This window comes from Megascapheus bottae, chromosome 18, assembly GCF_031878675.1.
Source record: "Megascapheus bottae isolate mThoBot1 chromosome 18, mThoBot2.hap1, whole genome shotgun sequence".
Taxonomy (NCBI): Eukaryota; Metazoa; Chordata; class Mammalia; order Rodentia; family Geomyidae; genus Megascapheus; species Megascapheus bottae.
In genome coordinates, this window is record NC_143526.1 from 38,072,712 (window position 1) to 38,099,018 (window position 26,307).

Sequence of the window (26,307 nt, forward strand, 5' to 3'; positions counted from 1 at the left end):
TCTTGAGTGCTCAGGTTGGCTCTGAACCGTGATCCTCAGATCTCAGGCTTCTGAGTAGCTAGGACTACAGCGTGAGCCACCGTGCCCGGCGCACAGCCACTGTTTCTCAAGACTGTACCTAATTTTGCCTTAAACTGCTCCATTGCTTAGACCAACCCCGAGTCCCTGGTGCGCTCACCCCCCTCTTCCTTCACCATGCTTTAGCCAGCTGTGGCCAGCTATCTGATCACGTCTCACCTTTCCACTCGACTGCGGACATTTTAGTAAATTTGTTCAACAAATGGATAAATGCACAAGAATCGATAGCTTTATTATCACTATGAAGTTCCAGGCACAAAGCTAAAGAGGTATAAATGAAAGTAGAACAAACACCTGTAAAAGCTTTTTAATGCAAGAGCTTAAACACAGTTCAACAAAATCAGTCCAAATTAACTTCAACATATTACAAACAACTAAGAAGCCTGAGGGGCCATGTTTGGGGGAAAAGGCAAGTTCCTGCCCAGCATGGAAGGACACTGACCTCAGAGAGGCCTCTCCATCCCAGGAGGAACAGCCATAACCACTGAGCTCTTGAAATAGCTTAGGTAGCTGCACATAGAAGGCAGCGGCAGAGTCGAGGACAGAGACTCCACAGGTCAGGGCTCTGCCTTCCCACAAAGGAGGGCCTGACTAAAGGCACTGGGGCTCAGACACAGTGGACTGTGCCTGTGGGGAGGTAGCAGCCCTGGAGAACCAGCTCAACAGGCTGCTCTGGGTGTAGGTGGGTCAGGAGTTTTAGCTTGTCAAACCTTCCTTTCCCCAGCTCAGTTTGTTCAGGTTAACTGCAGAAAGGCTGGGTCTGGGGAAGCCATAGGGGCAGCCTGCAGGACCAAGCCTACTGTTTGCTGTCTGAGGCAGGTGAATGGGGACAAGTCTCCAACTTCACACTCAGCTCTAGAAGGTACCTTTCTGCCAAAACAATGTCCTGTGCTTGACTATACTGGGCTTAATTTGAACAAGCAAAGCTTCTCAGAGGGGCTGAGGAGAGTACTTTGAAGCTCCCTTGGGGGCATGCTGGGTGTTAGGGGTAGGCAGATGCAGGGGAGGAGGCTCCTGGCTTCTCTGGGATGGTCAGGCAGAGGGTTCCTGCTGCCCATTGGGGGTTCTACTTCAGGCTCTGGTTAACTTCCTGACGTAACTTCTGTGCAGGGCCATTCCTGGGCTCAATCTGTAGGAGGCTGCTGATGTCTGCAAGGCTGGATTTATAGTCCTAGTGGAAGAGAAGAGTGTGGGGAAGGGACCGGGAGGAGGTGAGATCTAGCTGGGGTCAGGACATTTCAAACTCCAGCCTCTACGTGTTGTGCACTATCTTGGGGCCCTGCAATAATTGCCTCACTTTTAACTGCACTCTGAAGTGCCAGTACTGGCATCAGTATCTACAGCGAAACAGCAGCACGTTCAGACATACATCTTTTACCTTGAGTGACTTGTAGGCTTGGGCCCGCCTGTAAAACGCCTTCACGTTCTTCCCATCCAGCTTAAGGGCTTCAGAGCAGTCTTTCACTGCTTCCTTGTACTGCTTCAGGACTAGATGGCAGAGTGCTCTGGTGGAGAGGTCATTGTAGAGGTTCAGTCATTTTTCATGGACCCCCACAAGCTCAAAGACAGCTGAAAAGTCATCTCTGATTTGTGAACACCTATTCTGTGCCAGCTATCTTCTTAGGTCCTCCCAACAGTCCTACCCTCTATTTATAGACGAGAAGTCTTGAAAACCTTTCTGTGGTTGGATAGAGTGAAGGGATCTACCCAACATGCTACCACTACTGAGGGCTAAAGCAAGGGGGTCTAAATGATCCCAGATCCTGATCTTACTTGGGGCTATCTCTCTGTCTACTTCACTCTCCTGAACCAAGGTCTTTCAAGGGGCTAATTAAAAAGTCTATGGAGCTAGTAAAACCCAGACTACCCTGTATCCTGAAAGGGGTCAAAGTGCATGGTCTGAACTAGAACATGACTAAATGCTAGAGACTGGAGAACCCATCAGTCACAGAAGCCCATGGAACCAAATGTCCAATGTCCTGAAATCCCCCAGGCCAGCAGCTGTGTGCAAGGTACCTGTTGCTGTACGTGGCAGATTCCAGGTTACTAAACAAGAGGCTCTCACTGTACTTCTCAATAGCTTTCTTATGGTTGCCCTTCTTTACAAGCTCATTGCCTTCTTCCTTCAGAACTTTGGCTCTCTCCACATCCCCAGCAGAAGGCACTAGACAAATTCAGAAGAGGAAAAAACCATGGAGCAGCAAGTGCTCAAACGAGATCAGTGAGATCTCTTCAGCATTATCTCTTCAAAATGGAGTAACTCCCTCCCACCCCCCACTGCCTATACTGTTTTAAATTATTTTTCCTGGATTAAACAATGAGTTCCCCAACTAATGGCTTCTTGGAAAGTTTTTCATTCAGAGGAGATTGAAGACTCCTGCTATCGATGTATTTACAACATGCACATGACATATACATGACTAAGCAGCTCAGGTTCTAGTCTTGACATGGCCACTTGATAGCTGGTGTACCTCAAGTGATCTATTTAACCTCTTCAGTTTCCTAACTAAGGCAGCAGAGCATCTAGTCCACAAGAGGCTATGTCAGGATCAGACATGAGGGTACATGAGAAAGTATAAAATATCCTGCAGACTTAAAGCAGGAGTGCTACTCAACTAACAGCTAGCAAAAAAAGAGCTATAGTTTCTGGGTTTCAGAAGTGAATACAAGGGTGTGTTTGTTCTGTTTTGGTCTGAGTTTGTGAGTCCCCTCCCTCTCCTGTCCCAGGCAGCTTGACCCCAGCTTCTCATAACAGAGAGAACAAGGTGAACACGCGGTTTACATTGGTGGAAAAAGGCCATTCACTGCTTGGCTCCAGTTAACTTCTCAGTCTTGGTTCTATGTTACCTGCTTTTTAATCCTTAAAAACTAATTTAAAAAAAAAAACGAGTATTTACAACAAAAGTAAGGCTACAACCAACCTCGGAACCCATCCCACTGCTTAGGAAACATCACGAAGTCTCCTGTAGTCCTGAATACCCTTCTCTACTTAATCTACTTCTGGAAGAAAATAGGATGCCCCCCAATTCTAGTCTTCTCTGCTGACTTTCCCTGCTTTAACCTATAGTTTAACTATATATAGTAATACCAATAAACTATTCTTTAATATACTATTTTTGAGTTTTATATAGAGGAGTAAATAATCCTGCATATACATTTTTGGTTTGGTTTTCCTTTCCCCCACTTGACATGCTCTTGAGATTCATATGGGTTGATGCATTTTTTTTTTTTTTTTTTTTTGTTGGTTATGGGGCTTGAACTCCAGGCCTAGGTGCTGTCCCTGAGCTCTTCAGCTCAAAGCTATTACTCTACCACTTGTGCCACAGCACCACTTACAGTTTTCTGGTGGTTAACTGGAGATAAAAGTCTCACAGACTTTAGTGCCCAGGCTGGCTTTGAACTGGGATCCTCAGATCTCAGCCTCCTGAGTAGCTAGGATTGCAGGTGTGAGCCACTGGTGCCCAGCAGGTTGATGCATTTTCACAGTGGCAGCACCACAATGGATTTGTCCTTTGTCTCACTTGTGGAAATGCGAGTTATTTCTGGTTTTCTTATTGCTGCTACAAACATGTTGCTATGAATACTCCTGTACATGTCACAGATGTACATTTCTGGAGCTTCTCTAGAAGCGACTCTATGCACTGGATATATACAGCCTCAGTTTTACCTGGGTTCTGTGACATACCGCTCATTGTTCCAACAGGTATTTCCATTGTTTGCCCTGTGTGCTTTCCTTTTCCTTCCCCAGTTCCTTCTACTGTCTCTGTCCCTTCCCACTTATGACCTCCTCCTTCAAGGCCCAGTTCCAGCTATCATTTCATAGCCAGCTTTCTCTAACCTTAAGCTGTGTGTGTGTGTGTAAGCTAGGTATTTAATTAAGCTTCCTGTCTGAAGACTCTACAGCACTCATTCTTCCCCCTTGTAATTTTTTTCTTTTTTTTTTGGTGGGTCATAGGGCTTGGACTCTGGGCCTAGATGTTGTCCCTGAGCTCTTCAGCTCAAGACTACCCCCCACCACTGAAGCCACAGCACCACTTCCCATTTTCTAGTGATTAATTGGAGTACCAGTCTCATGGGCTTTAGTGCCCAGACTGTCTTTGAACCTTGATCCTCAGATCTCAGCCTCCTGAGTAGCTAGGATTACAGGCGTGAGCCACCTCGCCTGGCTCTCCTTGTAAAGTGTTCTTTCCTTGTTTCATTTCCTTGTCTGATCAGTAGTTCCCTACAGATTGTCCTCTCTCATGTCACAATACTTAGCACAAGACCTGGAACACATATATGGCTGAGTGACTCCCACAAGGCAGAGTGAGTACTACCCATGGCTAGATAGTTACTCCTCTCAGAGATCCCTACATTTCCCTGACCTCAATCCCTGGCCTACTTGGTGGGACAGTTAGTTCTCTTGGAACATGGTAAAGGCTTCCAGTGGTTAGTTTCCTGCTTGTGGGCTTTAGGATCTGATCGCTTTTCTTTTACTAATCTTTCTCCAAGGATCCACCCAGAGCACCAGTTCCTGAGGAAGCATCTCCCTCTAGTACTGGAGGTGGTACGAAGGGCCTGGGGCTAAGAAAGTCACAAAATCTCATCTCCTGACCAAACCAGAAGAAACTGAGAATAATTTTACACAGGGCACTTTGGGAAAAATAGGCTCTCATTCACTAGTGAACTATTTTGTTTTTCTTTTTGTGGTGGTGCGGTCAGGCAGAGAAGGTTCCTTCCCCAGGTCATGAGGCATGGAGTAAGGCTGAAGGCCAGAAAATGTCTGAAGGCAAAGCTGAAATACAACCAAGAAGAAAATGGAGAAAAGAATCTTATTATGATCTGGGTGCCAGTAGTTCCTGCCTATAATTCCAGCTACTCAGGAGGCTGAGGATCACACCTTGAAGCCAGCTCAGGCAGGAAAGTCCCCATGAGACTTCTTATCTCCAAGTAACTACTCAAGAATTGGAAGTGGAGCTGTGGCTCAAAGTGGTAGAGCACTGGCCTTGAGCAAAAGAATTCAGGCCCTGGATTTAAAAACAAAACAAAACAAAAAAACAGAAAGAAAAAAGAAGAACCTGAGTATATAATGAACTGCTGGGGCAAACCTCATCTGAACTCTGGACTTGCATTTATGTGAGCAATACATTCCCTTTACTGAGCTTTCCTTTCTTACAAACAAAATTATGCTAAGTGACACACCCAAATACCACCAGAGGAATGGGAACAAATACCCGAAACCCATGGGCAAAGCTGAAAAGTTCTTAATCCTTATTGCTACAAAGTAGGTTTTCTCTTTGCCTCACTGTACAGCTGAGAAAACAAACTCTGAGTAGAGACCTTTTCTCTTTCTTTAAAAAACTTTACTTATATATAACTTGGCTAAGTAAGATCAATTTGTATATAGAAACACTCTAAGCAGGGCGTCACAACTTACCTCTGCTCTTTGTAGTTGCAGTTTCTTTGGATTTGCTTTTAGCTGTCTCATTGTGGTTCTCTGAAGGCAGGGAATTCCACCTCTTCTGGGCCGAGACAGGTACTACGGGGACAGAGGGCAGTTTCAAGCGCCACTCAGGTCCAAGTGAGTCCATGAGAGCTCTGGTCATTCTGGAAGGGTTTTGCAGCAGGGTCAAGAAGGCTGTTACTCCCTTTACATGCCTCAGGGAAAGATAGGCCCTTTCACAAAAGCTAGAATTATCTCCCCCAGTCCAAACCTTCTGCTTATATTCTCTTAACAGAGCTGTAATAGAGGAACAAAATGGAGCCTGCCATCCCCACACACGCTACTTCTCAGATTATCACTATGACCCTCATTCGATTAGGGCTCACCACAATACATGGTGATATGTGCTGCATGTTAAGGATACATAACTTTACCCTGCCAAACTACATGTTCCCCAAGAATGTTCTGTTTTAGTATTTTTTCTATCTAAAAGTCAGGTAAGCACCTAACATTTCTTGAGTACTATGAGATGAAAAAAAAAAAAGTGAATCTAGTAAAAAAAAAAATAATCAACTACTAAAGACAGCAGATTCTCTTTGCAAACTTTGCCCACATGGCAGTCTTTTTTTTTTTTTTTAGGGGGGAGTCAGTCCTGGCTCTTGAACTCAGGGTCTAAACATTGTTCTTGGACTTTCTCAAGGCTAGAGCTTTACCACTTGAGCCACAGCACCACTTCTAGCTTTTTCTATGTATGTGGTACCAGGAATTGAACCTGGGTCTTTGTGCATGCTAGGCAAGCACTCTATCACTAGGCCAAACTCCCGGCCCATTGCATGCCAGTCTTCTAAGCCCAGTCAAAGGAATGCTATTCAGAAGATAACCAAATCAATGGGTGGATCAAGCATAGAGAACCTCCACGGAGAAGACCTGAGGTGAATTGGGCTCACCTATTGATGCCTTCCAGGGCTGACATTACACTATTGTCAATCTGTAATACAGTCTTGTAGTCGACATAGGCCTGGGGGTACTTCTCTAGGGCCTCATAGGCTGCTGCTCGCCGCAGTAGAGGCTTCATGCTGAAAGGAACCAAGGCCAGGGCTCTAAAACAGAAAGCAAACTATTGTATTTCTGCTGGGACCCTAGGGCTGTCCCACAATTTCTTCTAGGTGGGGTCCATGTATTAGAGGCAACTTGTGCAGAAAGCCATTCCCTCTAAAATGAGAACTTTTCAATTTAAAGTGTGTGGGAAAGGAGGGTTGAGAACTATTAATGGGAACTTTGCATGCAAATATATCAATTTTCATTCCTTCACTCTCCTAAAGAGAAAAAGAACCCCATGGTTTTCAAGCTACTAGACTTAAGTCCTGTGTGAGTGATACATGTGGAGTCAGCTGAGGTTCCATTGGGAGGCACCTCTGCCATCCTAGAAATGGTACCCCAGCAAATTCAGTAACTCAGTTCTACCTGGGAAGGTGGGTAAACTTAACCTACAGGGTGATCATGAGCACTTAAGAAGGAAACCTAGTATAGGTTCTACCAGCATGTTCACCTACCTACTCCTGTAAGGCAGTGCTACCAGTCAGGAGGGGTTAAGTGCTAGTTTAGAGATGAGCAGGCCACATTAGCCTGGCCTGAAGAAGGGAGAGGTATGAACAACTGCTCAGTGTTCTCTATCACTGGTCAATGATGGAAACCCATTTTTGTCCTCTTTGCTTCTTCAGCAACAACCTTCTCTCATCCTTCTTTCTTTTCTCCCCTCCTTCTTCCCTTTTACCTGTATCCATCCCAGAAAAAAACAAAAACAAAAGCAAAAACAAAACAAAACAAAACACAAAAAGCCATTTAGCAAGCCTGTCACAGATCTGCAACTCTGTCTCACCACAGGTTCCCAGACTCAAGAAAGTTTTAAGGCCGACCTCTAACTACCCACCTAACTCATTTTTCAATAGCAGCAGAGCTGAAACTCCAAAGACACAAGTCAAAGGCACCAAAACAAATAAAACCTGTTGCCCGAGGCTTGATGATAATCCTAGAATCTGTCACCTATATAACTGGGAGGATCCTTCCAAGGAAGAAATAAACTAGATCCTCAGGGACCCAAAAGTCACCCCGGGTCACTTACGAAGTACAGTCTTTGATGCAGTCTGTGCAGTTCCCATCTTTCAAGTGGCACGCTGCGCGATTGGAGTAGAGAACACTTTCCTCTTCGGGGTCTGCACAACCTGCCCAGGAGAAGGCAGAAAGAGAGCATCACTTTGGAAAATGGATGTCAGGGGAAAACCGAAACTCTCGAGGCTTTGGGGAAAGGCAACAGATGACTATAATCGCTCAGGCTTGTTCACCAGCACCTGCTGGCATGTTTGTCATTCTCACCAGCATTGACTGGGACAGGGCACTGACTGACCATGCTGCCATTACAGGGAACCAAGCATCTTCTCAATTATTCACTTCAGCACTGAATTGGCCCAAAGCATATACAGCTGACTCCTGCCTCACTCTGCAAGTCAGTCACTGAGCAGAGTCTTACAAAGACTATGTATGGTGAACTCAGAAGAATTCCAGTTATCCAAGAGCAAGAGAGTTATTATTTCTCTAAAGAAAATCCTACTCTCAGGAATGCTACTTAACTGTGTTTTCACTGTGGCTATGATTTTCAATTTTAAAGATAATTTTTGAGGCCAAGAGCATGGCGTTTAAGCAACAGAACAGGCACCCTGTCAACAGAGGTTCTGAGTTCAAACCCTAAGTACTGCTCCCCCCCCCCATATATAGCCATAAACAAAACAGAAGGGTGGGGGTTTGGCCTAGTGGTAGAGTGCTTGCCTAGCATGCATGAAGAGCAGGTTCAATTTCTCAGTACCATATACATAGAAAAAAAATCTAGAAGTGGTGCTGAGGCTCAAGTGGTAGAACTCTAGCCTTGAGAAAGTCCAAGAACAGTGCTCGGCTGAGCACTGAGCTCAAGCCCAAGACTGGCAAAAATCAAAAAACAAAAACATAGAAAAACTAAACAAGATCCAGTAATTCTACTCCTAGGGACCTATCCCAAAGACCTGAAAACATTTTCTTTCTGAAAATTCTGAAACACATGCAATGCCATATACTATTCAGTACCTACTACTATATTTAGCATATTGACATATTTTCATCCTTAAATTTAGGGGCCGGGAGTTTGGCCTAGTGGTAGAGTGCTTGCCTAGCATGCATGAAGACCCAGGTTCGATTCCTTGGTACCACATACATAGAAAAAAGCTGGAAATGGTGCTGAGGCTATATAGCCCAGCCTAGCCTAAAACTAGTGATCTTTTGCCCTGACTGCTGAGTGAGTGCTGGAATTACAGGTATAAGATACTAGGCCTGATTTCCTTTTTATTTGTGATATGCCTAAAGTCCTATGCATTCTCATCCATATCCCTGAGCTCCCTTTTCAGGAGCCAGGACAACTGATATGTAGGTTTTCAAGCACTGTCTACTTTTTAAGGGGGTGGGTCTGTGGTTTGGACCTTGTACATTCTAGGACGGTGTTTCACCACTTGAGTTTCACTAATAACTCTACTTTTTCCTGGTTATTTTGGAGATGGAGTTTTGCTAACTTTTCTGTCCAGGCTGGCCTGGAACTGCTATCCTCCTCTAGTTCTCCTGAGTAGCTAGGATTATATGTATGAGGCATTGGCACCTGGCTATTTTTATTACACATGTAGTCACAGGTAAGGTACAATATCATTTATATCTACCACAGCATTTCCTAAGGAGCATCATATTTCCTATCCCTTGGTAACTTGCTTTTTTCACCATCATGATACTATGCTGATATTTGATATCTTGCATTCAACAGCAACAATAGCAAACATGATTAAAATAGCCTTTTTCTTATCTTGCTGGGCCCTGAGCCAGAAAGTACATAGATAAAACACAGCCTTGTCCTTAAGAAGCAAGTTGTCTGTAATGCATCCCAAGTCACCAGAGCATGTCCTGTTCAGAAATAGCAATGGCATATGAAAACACCAGGAGAACCTACAGTCCAGCCAGCCTGACCAAGTCACTTGATCCTGTGTATGTACCGAGCACATGAAAGCATCACTTCACAGACTTGCTGAGAAGGTTCCTTGCATTAGGCTGCTCCCTGTTCCTTCCAAGAACAATCAAGAAATTTGTCCACAAATTACCACAAAATCAGTAGTTGGATCAGAAAAACTGTGGTCCCGGAGAAATTTAAACCTAGGGTCAATTTTCCTAAGGAATAAACGTACACAAAAGCACAGCTTTTCTAGACCAGCTGGGTGGGTAAGAAAGGAAAATGAAGAATTATCAACACTTCAGATCCCTGAACAATTTCAAATAATGCTGGTCTGAGCAGGTAAGACTACAGAGGTTCCCAGGAGAAAAAACAGAGGGGATGGGGAGTGAAGAGTAGATTATTACTGTAAAAACTACTAATAAAAAGGCTTAACCTGGAAACATGAAGAAGTCTAATTTACAAAAATATTGGTCTTGGGGCTGGAAGTGTGACCTAGTGGCAGAGTGCTTGCCTAGCATGCACAAAGCCCTGCGCCCAATTCCTCAGTACCATATACATAGAAAAAGCCAGAAGTGGTGCTGTGGCTCAAGTGGTAGAGTGCTAGTCTTGAGAAAGCCCAAGGACAGTGCCCAGGCCCTGCATTCAAGGCCCAGGACTGGCCAAAAGAAAAAACAACAACAACAACAACAAAACCCTGGTCGTAGCAATCAGACAGATAGATCCATGTGCAAATCCTATCTTGGACATATCCTGATTGTCTAACCCTAGATTTTTCAATTCTAAGTGTCTTACCAGTAAGGTATAATGTACATAAAAGTAATTTCTATAGAGCATTTGACTTATGCTAGCCAAGAAAGAGGAAGGCAAAAGAAAATAGGCACTGAAGTGAAAATGTCAAAAGTTATAAGCTTTAACCAAGGGGGGCTCTGGATAAAATATTCTGGAAATGAGGCCTTGGGCCTAGGGGAACTATATAAAAATCTCCTATCCCTTCTCTCAAGGAATAAGATGCAAATTCCTTACTAAAGCTTAACATGGCTACAAGACTGGCTCTTCTACTCTCATGTATTCCCTATAGGAAATGCAGCACTGTGCTTCAGGCCTTGGGCACACTGCTTACCCTGTGTGTGTGTGTGTACTGAACTCTGGGCCCAAATTCTGGGCCAGGATGCTTTCCCATAGCTTTCTGCTTCAAGGCTGGCACTGTACCAATCAAGCTACACCTCCACCTCCACTTCTGGCTTTTTGCTAGTTGGAGATTAACTCCAATTAATTGGGAGTCTCTCCGAATTGTCTGCCCAGGCAGTTCAAGCTGTGATTCTCTGATTATAGCGTCCACAGTTGCTAGGATTGCAGAGGAGCTAACTCTGCCTGGCTCCGAGGGCCTTAATAATGGCTGTTTCCTCCATCTGGAGAGCTCAGCCTTTGTGCACTGGGCTCTCACCATTCAGTCATCTCCTGGAATGGCCCTCCATTACACAAGTTGCCTTTGACTTCCCACGGTAGAGGGGTGCTAGGGATGATTACATCACCTCAGTGTCTCTCTCACTCTCTTTTTGTGGGGCTTAAACTCAGGGACTGGGCTTTTTTTTTTTTTTTTTCTCAAGTCTAGCGCTCTACCACTGGAGCCACAGCTCCCCTTCCGGTTAACTGGAGGCTCACGGCCTTTCCTGCCTGGGCTGGCTACGAACCACCATCTTTAGATCCAAGCCTTCTGAGAAGCTAGGATTAAAGGCTGAGCCACCAGTTCCCGGCTGGTGTCAGTCTTTTCGATGGCTTTACTTTCCCCTCGATGTCCTTATGTATTTATTTACTACCTTAAGGCCCACCCCCCTCTCCCAAATCCCGCAGTGTGATTCAACAGGGAATAGGTATACAACAGGTGCTCAAAAGATATTTAATTTAAAAAAGTAGTGGAGGGGAAGGAGGAGAAGGAGGAGGAGGAGGCCCGAGTAACTTGAGGCTGGGAGTCCGGAAGGCAGTTGGAAAATGAAAACGAACCGAGGAAGTCTCTGGTGGGATGCTGAGCGCCGGCGGGGGCGGAGCCGGGCGGGAAGGCCTGCGGGGCCGGCGGGCCGCGGGGGAGGGAAAGCCCCGGCCAGCCGGCCCCGGAGCCCGGCGTGGGGGGCGCCGAGGGGAGGCCGTGGGGGGCCGGCCGGGGGACAAATGGGGGCCAGGTTCGTACCTCGCGCCTGCAGCAGCTGCAGCGCGCGGCCGTAGAGCGCGGAGGCCTCGGCGTACTGGCCGTTGCGGAAGCTCTGGTTGCCGGCAGCACGGAGCCCTTCCACAGAGTCCGGGAGTTTCGGGGCCATCCCGGGGCCGGCGGGCCGACGAGGGAGCGACTCCGGACCCGGCGGCGCGGCGGGGGAAACAGCGTCCCCGAGGAAACAGCGTCCGGGCGGAAGCACCGACTGCGAGGCCTTGGGTCCCGCCCCTTCTGCGGCAGCCAGGGGGCGGGGCCTCCGCGCACTGGAGGCGGAGAGCCCGGCCCTCTGCGCATGCTCAGTCTGCACCGCCTTGGTTCCTAGAGCTGGGCGGGGCGCTGGGTGTCCAGGGGCAACGGCGGGGAGGGGGGAAGGGGGGAGACTCGCTCTCCATCTTCTGGAGGGGCCGTAGCACGCCTTTAACGCCTGACCCAGTGAAGACGCTATCTTCACTTGAAGAAAGTGAAACTTCCTGGGATGGTGGTACACGGCTGAAATTCCGGCCCTCTGCAGTTGTCGCCGGAGGATGGCGAGTTTGAGGCCTGCCTGGACCACATAGCAAGGCTGGTGGTCAACAAAGTAAACCCCCAAGAAAAGAGACTGGTAATGCCACGGAAAGTGCCCCCGTGGGAACTACGGTAGACGAGGCAGGCAGAGAAGAACACTCTTGAGGGCAATAATGGGCCTGAAACCTGAGATGATTTAGGAAATATTCTAAATGGAGATAGCAAGTGCAAAGGTTTTCTTTCTTTCTTTTTTTGTCACTCATCGGGCTTCAGCTCAGTGCCTGGGTACTGTCCTTGAGAAAGGTTAGCACTCTACCACTTGAGCTACAGCACCACTTTGGGCTTTTTCTGTGCATGGGATACTGAGGAATCCAACCTGGGTCTTTTTGCATGCTAGGCAAGCACTCTACCACTAGGCCAAACTCCCGGACAACAGCAAAGGTCTTGAGGCTTTCTGGGTACTGACTTGGTAAATGGAGCCTTGGTAAATGGTTGATGGATAAAGAGTTTCCATTCAGGGTGACTTTAGTTTATTCTTATCTTGACCCACTAAATATTCCAATTTCTCTCTCTCTCTCTCTCTTTTGGCAATCTTGGGGCAGGAACTCAGGGTCTGAGCACTATTCTTGGGCTTTCTCAAGGCTAGAGCTCTACTACTTGAGCCACAGCACCACTTTTGGCTTTTTCTATGTATCTGGTACCGAGGAATCAAACCCTGGTATTTGTGCATACTAGGCAAGCACTCTACCACTAGGCCAAACTTCGGCCTCATCCAATTTTTTTTAAACTTCATTTTACTACTTACACATACTAAACAATTTCTCTTGCCTCTAGTTATTCTCTTCTGGAATTCCCTTCTGAATATTTTTTTTTATCCTGAATCAGTTTATAACACTAAACTCAAAACATCAGCTCTCAAATCCCCTCTTTAGCTCTCGATGGATCTGCACATTGATCCCTAGCTTATGATTTATCACTGGGCTTGTCAGTTTACAGGTGGAGGCAGAGGTGGGACCTTCTTGTCTTTGTCACTGCAGGATGCAATAGTTTACCATCAGGCATGAGTTTGTCCCTTAATAGCTGTAGGTGAACCAGGTGCTAGTGGCTCACATATGTAATCCTAGTTACTTAGGCTGAGATCTGAGGGTGTAAGTTCGAGCCAGTCCAGGCAGGAAAGTTTGTGATGTTGTTTCCAATTAAGCTTCAAAAAGCTAGAGTTTGGGATGGGGAGTTTGGCCTCATGGCAGAGTATTTGCCTAGCATGCACAAAGACCAGTTTCGATTCCTTGGTACCACATACATAGAAAAAGCTGGAAGTGGTGCTGTGGCTCAAGTGGTAGAGCTCTAGCCTTGAGAAAGCCCAAAGACAGTGTTCAGGCCCTGAGCTCAAGCCCCAGGATTGGCCAAAAAAATGAAAATAAAATAAAAGCCTGGAGCTTTGGCTCAAGTTAGCCTTGAATAAGAAAAGCCAAGTGAGACTATGAGGCTCCAAGTTTAAGACCTGGTCCTGACACAGACACAAAAAGCTTTATTTCAAAATCCTTCCTAACTCCTCCCCCGGGCCCCCAGGTGATGGTTCTAGGAGTGGGGACATTAGGCAATTTATAGAGGCAAAATCCTCATGGGTAGATTCCATGTCCTTACCATAGTGAGTAATCACTTCCAAGATGCTGGGACACAGCAAGAAGTGTGGTCAATGAACCAGAAAGGAGGCCCTCACCAGAGGCTGAAGTTACCACCACCCGTGTTTCCAGCCTCTAGACCTGGGCGAATTACACTGTCCATGTTATATTTTTATGCTATTTTAAAAAACAGCACAGACCAAGAAAGCCTGGGTTGAAAACTCTGCATAACTATAAACTGATCAATTGTGATGCTGGTGACATGTCTACCCTAAATCCACTTGTTTTTCAGCTTAACGGTTAAATCCAACGACTGAGTCCTGTTCAATCAATGAAACGTTAAGACCTGAGAGTCTGATCCTAACATATCTTTACTTGCCAGTGTTTTCTCAACATAAGGGAGGCAGATTGGACAGAGCATTTTAAGAAGAGGAGACGGAAAGGGGATAGTGGGCTGGGGATAGGGCACAAAGGCAGAGAACATGCCCAGCATGGACAAGGCCTTTGGATGCAAAACCAAACCAAACGTGTAGTTAACAGCTGATACACAAAATAGGGCCCGGTGGCTGCCTGTAACCCCAGTAGTGGGTGGGCAGAGGCCAGAGGATCTCAAGGCAGAACAAGGAAAGAGAACCGTTCTTTGAGAGTCGGAGCCCGAGAGAGAAGAAGCCCGAGGTAGAGACAGGTACTGGCCCGGCGCTTCCTGACAAAGCCCTCCAGGACTCCAGGCCCTCCAGGACTTCCGGGTTCCGGCTCCGCGCACGCGGCGGCACCACGTGACCCACACAAGCCCCGCCCACCACACGCGCTCACGCCGCTTCCGGTAGGGGCGGAAAGCGGAAGTGTGGGAGGGTCTGCGGGGCGGGCTTGGCTCCGGGAGGTCCGGGGCAGGATGGAGCAGTGAGCCCAGTTTGGTGGCTGCCGGCAGCGCCATGGAGACAGTGCAGCTGAGGAACCCGCCGCGCCGGTGAGAGGAGGACGCGCAGGGGGCCGGGGAGGACCAGGGGGTGAACTGTACGGAGCCGAGGGGCGGTGGGGGGGGAGACACTTGGGTGGGAGCCCCGCCGGAGGGAAGGGACCTGCGGGGCGAGGCGACCCGGCTGGCGGGGCACCTGCTGGTCCCCGGGGCCGTCCGGTGGGTCGGGCTGCGGGAGCTCCCGGGGAGACCGACGGAGGACTCCCCTCTGGAACGGCGGGCGGGTTGGCGAGCGCGCCTGCCGGACCCCCGGAGGAGACCCACGGCGGTGGGGTGTGCCGAGTCCGCACGGGGACCCGCGCGGGGTCGCTCTCGGGAGGAGCGGGAGCTCGCCGAGAGCGAGATTCGCAAAAGTAGTCTTCAGATCCCACCCCAGGGAGCGGTGGGGACAGGTGTGCGGGCTCGAGGCCGACGTCGTGCGAGCCCCGCTGCAGAGTCCGCCACAGGCGAGAGGTCTGGCGAGGCTGGCGGGCTCAGGAGGATGTACCTGGGGGTGTCCCCACGCGAGCGTGACGGCAGCATCTTCGGTCCTAATTTCCTTTACAGCCTCCCCCGGCCCCTTTTCGGATCCCAACATTGGTAAATGAAATATCTTAAGGATGAGCCAGGGAGGTCCAGAAGAGTCGAGAGATAAATGGACCCATGTAAGGATAAAATACTCCATGCCTCTGTTGTGCGACTACCGGTAGCTCCTCCGTGCCCTCTTTCGAGCCTTCTGTTGATTTGTGACTGTCAGCTTCGGATCCTAAAGGTGCCTGGAATGCCTTTAGGTCAAGTGCCTGAAGGCTGATCCTACGGAAACTCTGAGCTCCTGATGGGTTGCAGTTGTGCCACTGAGTTCCCCTGTGGGCATCCAGGGTCTGAGACTTGCCTCATCTGGAGAAAAGTAGGGAGCAAGACGGTGGGTGTCATCCTCTAGGTGGTGCAGCTTGGTTAACTTCTTTCTCGCAGAGAAGACATTTGACTTCCTGCTGCAGAATGAGCTCTGAAGTAGGAAGTGTTGAGAGTGTGAGGGTGCTGAGAGAGGTGGAGGGAGGGGATTGGCAGCCCAGACAGCACTCGTAAGGATGATTGTTTGAAGGACACAGACATTGCACAAACGTTGTTGGACTGGACCCTCACAGGTATTGAATGAGCTGCTTAAAGAGATAATAAAAACTGAAGCATAGAGGTTAGTGATTTCTTGAGGTCCAAAGCTGAGATTTTAATGTCCCAGTAGTTTGGCCTGAAGGCCCCCCTATCTCCCTCCTCTCTCTCTCAGTGCCTGTCCTAGGGTTTGAACTCTGTGAGCTTTTTTTTTTGCTCAAAGTTAGCATTCTACCACTTGAGCCCAGCACTCCCTTTCCAGCTCTTTGTTATCTTGAGACTTTGACTGCCTTCTCCCTACGTATTCATATGGTCTTCTCCTTATACCTGTGTTCTCACTTCTTCCTTTTATAAGGACATCAAATCATATTGGACTGAAGCCTTGCTCATATGACCCCTGCCTGTTTTACTCAATGGTTCTATCTCTAAACATGGTCAAATTCTGAAGGACTAGGAGTTAGGACTTCAACATGGTGTGTGGCACAGTTAATTTTGATATTAAAATATTTAAAATATATCATTTATTGTAACCTATTTGTAATTCTGTTTGAAATGAGTGATAGGTTTTCTAAATAAAATGAGCCTTTTTATAGTTTGGATATGGGAGCTAGAAGGTTAGAATTAGCCAGACTTCTGAATGACCTCTTCGTAAACATTGTTCATGTCTGATAGCTTCAGATGGTATGCATTTCCAACAATCCCGATGAAGGAAGTGCTCTGTATGTTCATGAGTGTGGTATTTGTGTGACTAAGTGAATGAGGGTAGATGGGTATCTTAATGTGGTCATTTTAAAAAGTGAGTTGCCATTAGGTAGTGGTATAGTGGGAGGCATAAAGTACACTCTTGAGATTTTGTCTCTTCCAACAGTTCTGTGGCAGGAGAATGAAATCCACCGAGATTCAGTGCGTGTAATCTGTATTAGCCAGACCTGTTCATTCTGAGCAAGTGCTGAAACTGCTTCAGACCTGGGGAATTCTCAAGTGAAAGAGTCATATAATAAAAGTCATGCCATTGTGGTCTATTTACTTGTTCTGTGAAGACTCATAGTTTAACATGACAAGTACTAGTCACTTATCAATACATTTTTCCATAGCAATTTTGACTTGTTAATAACCTCATAATACATTTTATTTATTATTTAACCATTGCCAATCCTGGGGCTTGCACTCAGGGCCTGGGCACTATCTCTGGGTTTTTGTGCTCAAGGTTAGTGTTTGGAGCCCTGGTTCCATTTCAGCTTCTTGGGTGATTAATTTGAGGTAAGAATTCTATAGACTTTTCTATCCAGCCTGGCTTCAAACCATGATCTTCATAGCTCAACCTCTTGAGTAGCTAGGATTACAGGCGTGAGTGACCAGTGCTTGGCTTATAATACTTTTTAGGTGAATTTCTGTTTTATTTTGATAACTTGCACAGTTAGGATTCTCATAACATTTGTTGATACATTTAACAGCTAATATTTTTTGACCACCTCTTTATCGTCAAGCACTAGAGATAATTTGTTTTAAATTATTCCTGGTCAAAAATAAAGAAAACACTTAGATTGTTTGAAAGAAGCATGTAAGCAGTTATATAAAGTTTGTCTGTTACAGTATTATCAGAGCCTTGCAACTGTCTTCCATGGCAATGGCAGTTTCCTTTGTTTTATTCTGTGGTCTCTGGGGTAGCTGAAATAGTGAGTTTTGCTTTCTGTAAACTACAAGAATCACCACTTCAAAGAAACACATTTGATCCTTATGTAAACTGTTTATAAAACTTTAATTATACTTGATTGAGGCTTTTGTTTATATAATTCAAGTCTTTACCAAAACCCTGGCATATGAGCTGTTCATAAGTTCATAGAAATTTCAGTTCTGACGTTTTAGAGAAGTTTCACTTCAGATCTTTAATGTTTTTGAAAGTGGGAAGTTTTATGCTGTCACTGGAATTTCATTTTTAGAATCTTTGTTTTTTCAAAGGTCAGTGTGGTCACTGTTGTGTTGATCTTCAAGTTTAGGCATTGACCTTTTTAGTTTTTCATTTCTTTAGTATGTAGCTCTTGACTGTTTTTAAAATCTAAGATTATTCTTTTGAGATCAGGCTTTATTAGTGTTCATATTTGATGTGGTTAGGATTTTTTTTATCTTCTGATTTTGCTATTTAGGAAGGTATGTTTGTGTGTGTGTTTAAATTCAACTTTTTTTTTTGTAAGAAATGGTATTGTCTAGTTAGCTTAAACCTTTTTCTTTACAAGAAATCTACAGAGTGACTACTTCCATATTTCACCATTTCCTGAGCTCTTTGTGTCCTTTGCCATTTCAGGAAGCCATTGTGTAGAACGAACCCACGGACACACACATACATACATGTGCACATGCGCACGCACGCACGCACGCACGCACGCACGCACGCAGGGACACACACACACACACACACACACACACACACACACACACATTCTCCAGAAGATTCTTTAAGACCGTTGGCAATTCTCAGAGGTTTCAGAATTTTTAAAAGGTTGTTAATTTATAACCCCATGGTTGCCATGATTGTTTAGCATCAGTAAAATAAGAACTGTCTGGAGGCTGTGATCAGATATGTACCTTTGATTTGGAGACTAGTCAAAGGTACATAGCAGTTCTTGGGAGAGTCTTAGAAACGCTGTTTAAACTCCTAGTTGCCAAGTTATTTTTTACTTCATTCTTGCCTTTCACTTTCCATTCTCTGTTTCTGTGACCTGTAGAACTTAGATGTTTTGAAAGTTACCAAAATCTTGCTAATAGAGAGCTTCCTAGCTGCCAGTGCAATTCATGTTTCAATACATTGTTGACCTTATTTTTTCTGAAGAGATAGCAGTGGCCTTTCAGTTCATGAATTCTTAAGAGTTAAGTGATTCTAAAGGACTTATCTACTGATTGACCCCACTCTACATCATTTTACCCGCATAACATTTCTTCCATTTTCTGTTTAAATGTTCCAGCCATGGGGAATTTAGGATTACTTAGTCTAAACATTGTAGGGCAGCTTCGGTTGTCAGAAAATTCCTGTATATGTTGAATCTGAAGTCTTGATTCCTGGCAGCTGTTCTTTGCGTTCTGATTTTGCTCCTCAGGTGATCCAAACAAACTTACTCATCCCACAGAACAATTCTTCAGTGTCCTGAACTAGGCTTTTAGAGCTGGGCACTGGTGGCTCATGTCTGTAATTCTAGCTTCTCAGGAGGCTGAGATCTGAGGATCTCAGTTTGAAGCCAGCCTGGGCAGATTAATCTGAGATATTCTTACTCCAGTTAACCAGCAGAAAGCTGACGATGGAGGTGTGGTCTAAGTAGAAGAGCCTCAAACTTGAGTGAGAGGCTGTGAGCTAGAGGCTGTGTCAAGCCCCAGTACCAGTGCACGCATATGTATGTACACACACACACACACACACACACACACACACACACACACACACACACACACACACACACACACGGCCCTTAAAGTTAGTATGGTGATATATACCTAGCTCTTCAGTGGCTGAGACAGAAGCATTGTCAGTTTGAGGTCAGTCTTTACTACGTAATGACACTTAGACCAAGTGAGACAAAGGCAAGTCTTGGCTAGCTTTTGTTGTTTATCAGTAGAGTTTAGGGCCTAGGCACCGTCCTGGCTTTCTCAAGGCTAGCACTCTACCACTTGCCACAGTACCACTTCAGCCTTTTCTGTGTATGTGGTACCGAGGAATCGAACCCAGAGCTTCGTGCATGCTAGGCGAGTACTCTATCATTAGGCCATGCTCCCAGCTCTATAGAGAAATTCTTAGGATGCTAGTTAGTTGGAAAATAAGTGATATATTTTATGTTTTAGTTGCTAGGAAGTGAAATGGTATTTTATGTTTATATTTCTTTATTTACAGGCAGCTGAAAAAGTTGGATGAAGATAGTTTAACCAAACAACCAGAAGAAGTGTTTGATGTTTTAGAGAAACTTGGAGAAGGGTAAGTGTGGAGAAAATAAGTATTTTTCCTGCTGTAGTACTTGAAGGATAAAGATTTTCTCCTGGTGCCAATTCTGAAATGCGCAAAAGAAAGAGGAATGTTGCATATAAGCCTGGCTATAGGTGAAGTAGGGAGATAAATATGCTGCTTTAAGTGCCTTCCACTATTTCACCTTAATCACTATTCTAAATGAATTCAATATGACTCTGAGGCATTGACACCAAGGCACTTATTGTTTCCTCTATTGAATCTATGGTATGTATGATTTTTATATGGTTAAAGATAATACTAATAAAATCATAATTGCATTTTTAGTCATCAAAATAGGTACATCTATTTGCTGCTCATGGCTTTAGATTGATATGCAGTCACTGCAGTCTCAGTAAAAAGCAGTGTAATTCAGCATTTTAGTTATTGCAGCTTTATGGAATATAATAAAGGCTTGCCATCCTTTGCATGTTCCTGGGAGATCCAGAGCTCTCCATTGGGAATCCAGTGTGGGTTTCTTAAAATACAGACTTGTGACAGTGAGTGAAATATGGCATAAATTATACTTACTGGTTGATGTACTATCATTGACTTTCATAATATAGTAGGGGTTATATCATAATTCCTCACATCTTTCCTTTACATAGCTTTTAAATTTAATTATGTGTATTGATTCCTTCTTTTGTAACATTAAAATATTAGAAGCACCATTTTTTAAGTTTTGGCTATTAATTTTTGAATAAGTAATAAATGCACATTTTGGAGGTGGTTTATACACATATGTAAGAATGTGTGCATACATGTGGGTTTTTCATCTTTTAATAATACTTCTTAGAACTGGGTTCTGGTGGCTCATGCCTGTAATCCTAGCTACTCAGGAGGCTGAGATCTGAGGATTATCATTGGAATCCAGCCCAGGCAGGGAAGTCTATGAGACCTATCTCCAGTTAACCACTAGAAAACTGGAAGTAGTGTTGTAGTTCAAGTGGTATAGTGCTAGCCTTTAGCAAAAGAGCTCTGGGACAACTCCCAGGCCCCAAGTTCAAGCCTCACTACCAATTAAAAAAAAAGAAAGTACTTCTTATTCAAGAGAACACCCTTTTTTTAATACTTAGTACCACAATTGCATTTCCTAGCCCTTCCTTTCCTCCCTTTCTGCAGCCCCATCTTTACCCTCCCTAAAAAGAACAACAACAACACGAAAAAGCAAAACCCAAAGCAAAAACAAAAACACTAAATACTGCCAGCAACCAGTAACAACAACCAAAAGACCCATCTATGTTTCCATTTTCTGGAATTTATTTTGCTAAATGGTAATTTATTATTTTTTTTGTGGGTCATGGGGCTTGAACTCAGCCTGGATGCTATCCCTGAGCTCTTCAGCTCAGTGCTGCTGCCCTACCCCTGGGCCTGGGCATTGTTGGTGAACTCTTCAGGTCTAGGCTACTGCCCTAACCCTTGAGCCAAGTCCCACTTCCTGTTTTCTAAAGGTTAACTGGAGATAAGAGTCTTAGGTCCTTTTGTGCCGGGGCTGGCTTTGAACCTTAATCTTCAGATCTCAGCCTTCTGAGTACCTAGGATTATAATAGGCATGAGCCACTGAGCCCTGTTTGTCCTTGGTCTTTTTCCTCAAGGCTAGAACCCTAGCCCTTGAGCCATCCTGGGTCTTTGTGCATGCTGGGTCTTGAGTGCAAGCACTCAACTGCTAGGCCAAACTCTTGGCCCCATTTTTTTTGCCAGTCCTGGGGCTTGAACTCAGGGCCTGGCACTGTCATTGGACACATTTACTCAAGGCTAGTGCTCTGCTACTTGAGCCACAGTGCTACTTCCCACTTCTGGTTTTTGAGTGGTTTATTGGAGATAAGAATCTCAAGGACTTTCTTGGACTTTACTAACCACAATCTTCAGATCTCAGCCTCTTGAGTGGCTAGGACTATAGGTGTGAGAAACCTGAGCGTGGATGATAAAATAATATTTTAAATTTTTAGAGGAGTTATACCTTTGGGTTCACCCCCTAAAGTCTTGTTTGTGTATGAATGCTTAGAGCCTTGAATAGGTTATATTTTAGATCTAACTTCTACATATGAAAGAAACATGCTCCGTTTGTCTCTTTGAGCTTGGCTTACTTCACTTAGCATGATTTATTCTAGGTCTATTTATTGTAGGTCCATATTCTAGGTCATTTCCCTGAAAAAACATAAACTTATTCTTATGAATGAGCAAAATTCCGTTGTGTATTTATACCACATTTTATTGATCTGTTGTATGGCATCTGGGCTATTTCCATAACTTGGTTATTGTGAACAATGCAGGAATGAACATGGATGTGCCAATGTTTTTATGGTATCCTGACTTGTAATGATCTGGGGAGATACCCAAGAGTGATATAATTGGGTCATAGGGAAGTTCTATTTTTTTTTTTTTTTGCCAGTCCTGGGCTTGAGCTCAGGGCCTGAGCACTGTCCTTGGACTTTCTCAAGGCTAGAGCTCTACCGCTTGAGCCTTTGCACCACTTCCCGCTTTTTTTTTTATGTATGTGGTACTGAGGAATCAAATCCAGGTCTTCTTGTATGCTAGGCAAGTACTCTATCACTAGGCCAAACTCCTGGCCCTGGGAAGTTCTATCTTTAGTTTCTTGAACTTCCAAACCACCTTCCAGAAGGGTTGTACCGCTATTTATGTAAGAGGAGAGCATATTAACTTTTAAAAATGACTCACTTTTATAATGACTATATGCTCTTTAAAATCAGTTCATAGGTGATTAGATTAGATTGTCGTGGGGGCTAGTGTAATTTATGCCTACAATCCCCATTAATGTCAAGCTGTATTCTGGATTACCTAGAAAAGTTTTTCATGGATTATTACTTCCTTGTTAAGAAAAAAAAATAGCTAGACATCATGGCTCAAGCCTGTAATCCTAGCTACTCAGGAGGTTGAGATCTGAGGATCATGGTTCAAAGCCAGCCTGGGCGCTAAAATCCGTGAGAATCTTACCTCCAGTTAATCATCAGAAAACTGGAAGTGGTGCTGTGGCTCAAGGGACAGGGCGGTAGCCTTGAGCTGAAGAGCTCAGGGACAGCACCTAGGCCCAGAGTTCAAGTCCCATGACTAAAAACAAAACAAAACAAAATTAGTCTTCAGTTTTCTGTAAATTGGAAAAAACCTCTTTGGAATCCAGTAAGAAATCAGGCAGAGAAGAGGAGGAAAAGAGAACACCACCTGTAGACCATAAGACAAGTCTAGGATTGATTGGCATTGTTAAAGGTACGGGATGGTGACCAGAACTGGTCCCTTGCTATGTTTAGCGTTAGCTAGCATCCTTGCTGTTCCCTTCAAGGCACCGTGTCCATGCTCCTTAATCTAAGGACGATCATAGGTTAACACTTACAATAAGATAATGCTAGTAGACATAACTTTATATTTATTATGAACATTTATGTTTACCATAACTTATTTTTTCCTGGTCTGTTGTGAGGCTTGAACTCAGGGCCTAGGTTCTGTCCCTGAGCTCTTCTGCTCAAGGCTAGTGCTTTACCACTTTGAGCCACAGCACCACTTTTAGTTCTCTGGTGGTTAGTCGGAGCTAAGAGTCTCACAGACTTTCTTCCCTAGGTTGGCTTTGAACCACAATCCTCAGCTCTCAGCCTCCTGAGAAACGAGGATTATAGGCATGAGCCACCAGTGCTCCGCTTGCACTTCCTTCTTAATTCAAAATGCTGTTGTCTTTAAATGTTTCTTTAGAATGAATGGATTGTGAACTCTTTACGACTGGTGTCTTGTGAAATGAGATCTTGCTAAAGAGCTATACTTGATTCTGGAGTCTGCAGTCAGGCCATGTTGTGAGGAAATCCCGTGGAGTAGTCACAAGCTTGAAATGAATGAGTGGAGAACATTTGAAGAGTGGCTTACATTGAAAGTGTGCTTCCTTTTACTTCTGTTATACTTAAAGTTTTAAAGTTTTACATATTGACTCAGTTGGCTGTTTTTTAAATAGAAATAAAAAGATTTAGTATGTTTGTTTAGGTCTTAACTTGAAATATTCCCTGAAGGCTCATTTATTAAAGGCTTGGCTACCAACTGATAGATTCATTCAGAAGTGTTTGGATCCTAAGGGCTGTGATTAGTCTGGGTTAATTTCATGATAGATTTGTTATTGGGAAGCAAGGGTCACTAAAAAGTGGGGTCTAGTTGGAGGAAGTAAGTTATAGGGAAAGGAAAATATATCGTGTCCTAGGCCCCATCTTTTCTCTTTTCCTCCTCTCTGTCATGAAATGAGCTTATTTGTTCTACCACATGCTCTTGGTTATTTTATTGTCTTACTCTTCATGGACCTAACGGCAGTGGAGTTGGGTGAAGGAGGACTGATACTCTACTTGATCTTAGCCAAAAGGCTAAGAACCTGACCAAGACCTAAACCTCTGAAAAGAAAAAAGAAATACTCCTTCCTTTTCAATTGTTTATTGACATTGTCAATTGTTAATTGAAATTGCCATGTAAAGCATATAAACAATGTTTGTTTTTGATGTTTAAAAGCTAAAACAAGGAAATAGTAACTTTGAAAGATTATTAATGTGAAAAGTTGGCCTAGTGAAAAAAATTGGGAATCTTGATGATGAAAACTGTGATAAGTGAAGTTTCTGTGCCTATACTAGTGGCTCTCACCTGTGATCCTAGCAACTCAGGAGGCTGAGATGTGAGGATCATGGTTCAAAGCCAGCCTGGGTACAAAAGTCTGTGAGACTTTTCTCTATATTATATCCAATTAACCATCAGAAAACCGGAAATGAAGCTGTGGCTCAATGTGGTAGCTTTCTACCTTTGAGCTGAAGAGCTCAGGGACAGCCCTCAGGCTCAGAGTTCAAGCCAAATGACAGACTCCCCCTCCCCCCCAAAAAGAAAGAATCCTAGAAGGTATTAAAAGAGATAAAGTAGGGAATGTTGAGAAATTTCCATACTTGAATGACATAAGCCCTTCAATTTAAGACACTTAAATCCCAATTGCAGAAAAAAATAGAGAAACTGAAGGATGAAGAAGACATTAGAGACTATGGAGAGATTACCAATGAAGAATGGTAATCCAGTGAGTATTCATCTCAACAGTAGATGAGCAAATAAAAGTATTAAGAGAAAGCTATCATTGAAACAGAATTCTCCAGAAAAAAAAATACAGTTCCAGAGTAAAGCTGAAATAAAGACAATTTGGGTACGCATATGTGTCAAGAGTACCTTTGGATGAGAATAGCAGGACTAGGGGATGGGCTCAGAAGTGGTTTGGTATGGGCAGTTCTCAAAGTCTCAGAATGGGTATATTAGTTTCAAGCATCTTCCCTCACCAGACAGTAACCAAAACAAGAAAGGAAGTGCCTGGGGAAAATGGCCGTTGTTTTAATCTGGGGGAAAAAAATCTTTCTCCGAAACCTGGCAACAGAAGTTCAGTCAAACACCACTGGTTAGAACTGGGCAAATGCTGTGGCAAAGAGAAAAGGCAGGCTGGCACTGGTTTAGTCTACCATGATTTATACCCTGGGACCAAGTGATTTGCCATCTTAACTAACTCAGGGTTACTTTAGCAAAGAAGATAAGGCAGTGGTTAGGTCTTTACACATGCCTTTCTGTGGTGAAAAAGTATTGATATTGTATTTAAATGTCATAATATTAATTCGTAAAATAGGGGATTCTGATGGAATTTACGTGCTCTGCATAGTTTTGTTGTTCTGTTTTTTGGTATTAGCCCTGAGGCTTGAACTCAGGGCTTTAGTGCTGCCCTAAATTATTTATTTTTTGTCCAAAGCTAGCACTCCAGCACTTGAGCCATAGCTCTACTTCTAGCTTCTTGGTGGTTAATTTGGTACAAAAAAACCCTAATAATATTTATAAATAATAGTGAATATATGCTGATGGTAGGACTTAATTAGGTCTTTATATTCTAATCTAAGGTTATTTGTGTGTGTGTGGGGGGGGGTCATGGGGCTTGAACTCTGGACCTGGGTGCTGTCCCTGAGCTCTTCAGCTCAAGGCTACCACCCTACCCCTGGGCCTGGGCATTGTCTCTGAGCGCCTCAGCTCAAGGTCAAGGCTACCACTCTACCCCAGAGCTGCAGCCCCACTTCCTGTTTTCTAGTGATTAATTAGAGATAAGAGTCTTACATTCTTTAGTGCCTGGGCTGGCTTTGAACCTCCATCTTCAGATCTTAGCCTCCTGGGTAGCTACCATTACAGATGTGAGCCACTGCGCCTAGCTCTAAATCTAAGGTTCTTATAGTCCCCAAATTAAATAGGCATAGACACTTCATTTATTTTGATTTCAGGTTTTTAAGAAAAGTGGAACAGAAAGCAAAATGTTTATATGTACACTGTTGAACTGATAATGGCACTAAAGAGAATTAGATTTGAGTTTTTTATAATGTTTAATTATTATTGCATATAAGAGGAACAAGGAGAGATAAACT

At 44.4% G+C, this 26,307-nt stretch overlaps 2 protein-coding genes across 3 annotated transcripts in view; one reads left to right on the forward strand and one right to left on the reverse strand.

Annotated features, from left to right (window-relative positions):
- Nucleotides 1-285: 285 nt before the first annotated feature.
- On the reverse strand, nt 286-11,953 carry Tomm34 (translocase of outer mitochondrial membrane 34). Of its 2 annotated transcripts, none has more exons than XM_090352414.1 (7): nt 11,704-11,953; nt 7,623-7,722; nt 6,448-6,576; nt 5,495-5,664; nt 2,095-2,242; nt 1,457-1,583; nt 286-1,249 (listed from the first exon to the last, which is right to left on the reverse strand). In XM_090352414.1, the coding sequence occupies exons 1-7, from the start codon at nt 11,828-11,830 to the stop codon at nt 1,145-1,147; spliced, it is 906 nt and encodes a 301-aa protein (XP_090208540.1). In that variant the 5' UTR covers nt 11,831-11,953; the 3' UTR covers nt 286-1,144. The 2 variants fall into 2 exon arrangements, with proteins under 2 accessions (XP_090208540.1, XP_090208539.1); XM_090352413.1 differs by having other exon boundaries at nt 6,448-6,600; nt 11,704-11,952.
- Nucleotides 11,954-14,700: 2,747 nt separating this feature from the next.
- Stk4 (serine/threonine kinase 4) overlaps nt 14,701-26,307 on the forward strand; it is a 69,777-nt gene continuing 58,170 nt past the window's right edge. The window contains exons 1-2 of the mRNA XM_090352415.1: nt 14,701-14,817; nt 19,790-19,870. Coding sequence (XP_090208541.1) covers nt 14,783-14,817; nt 19,790-19,870 — 116 coding nt within the window. The 5' untranslated portion in view covers nt 14,701-14,782. The remainder of the gene's footprint in view (nt 14,818-19,789; nt 19,871-26,307) is intronic.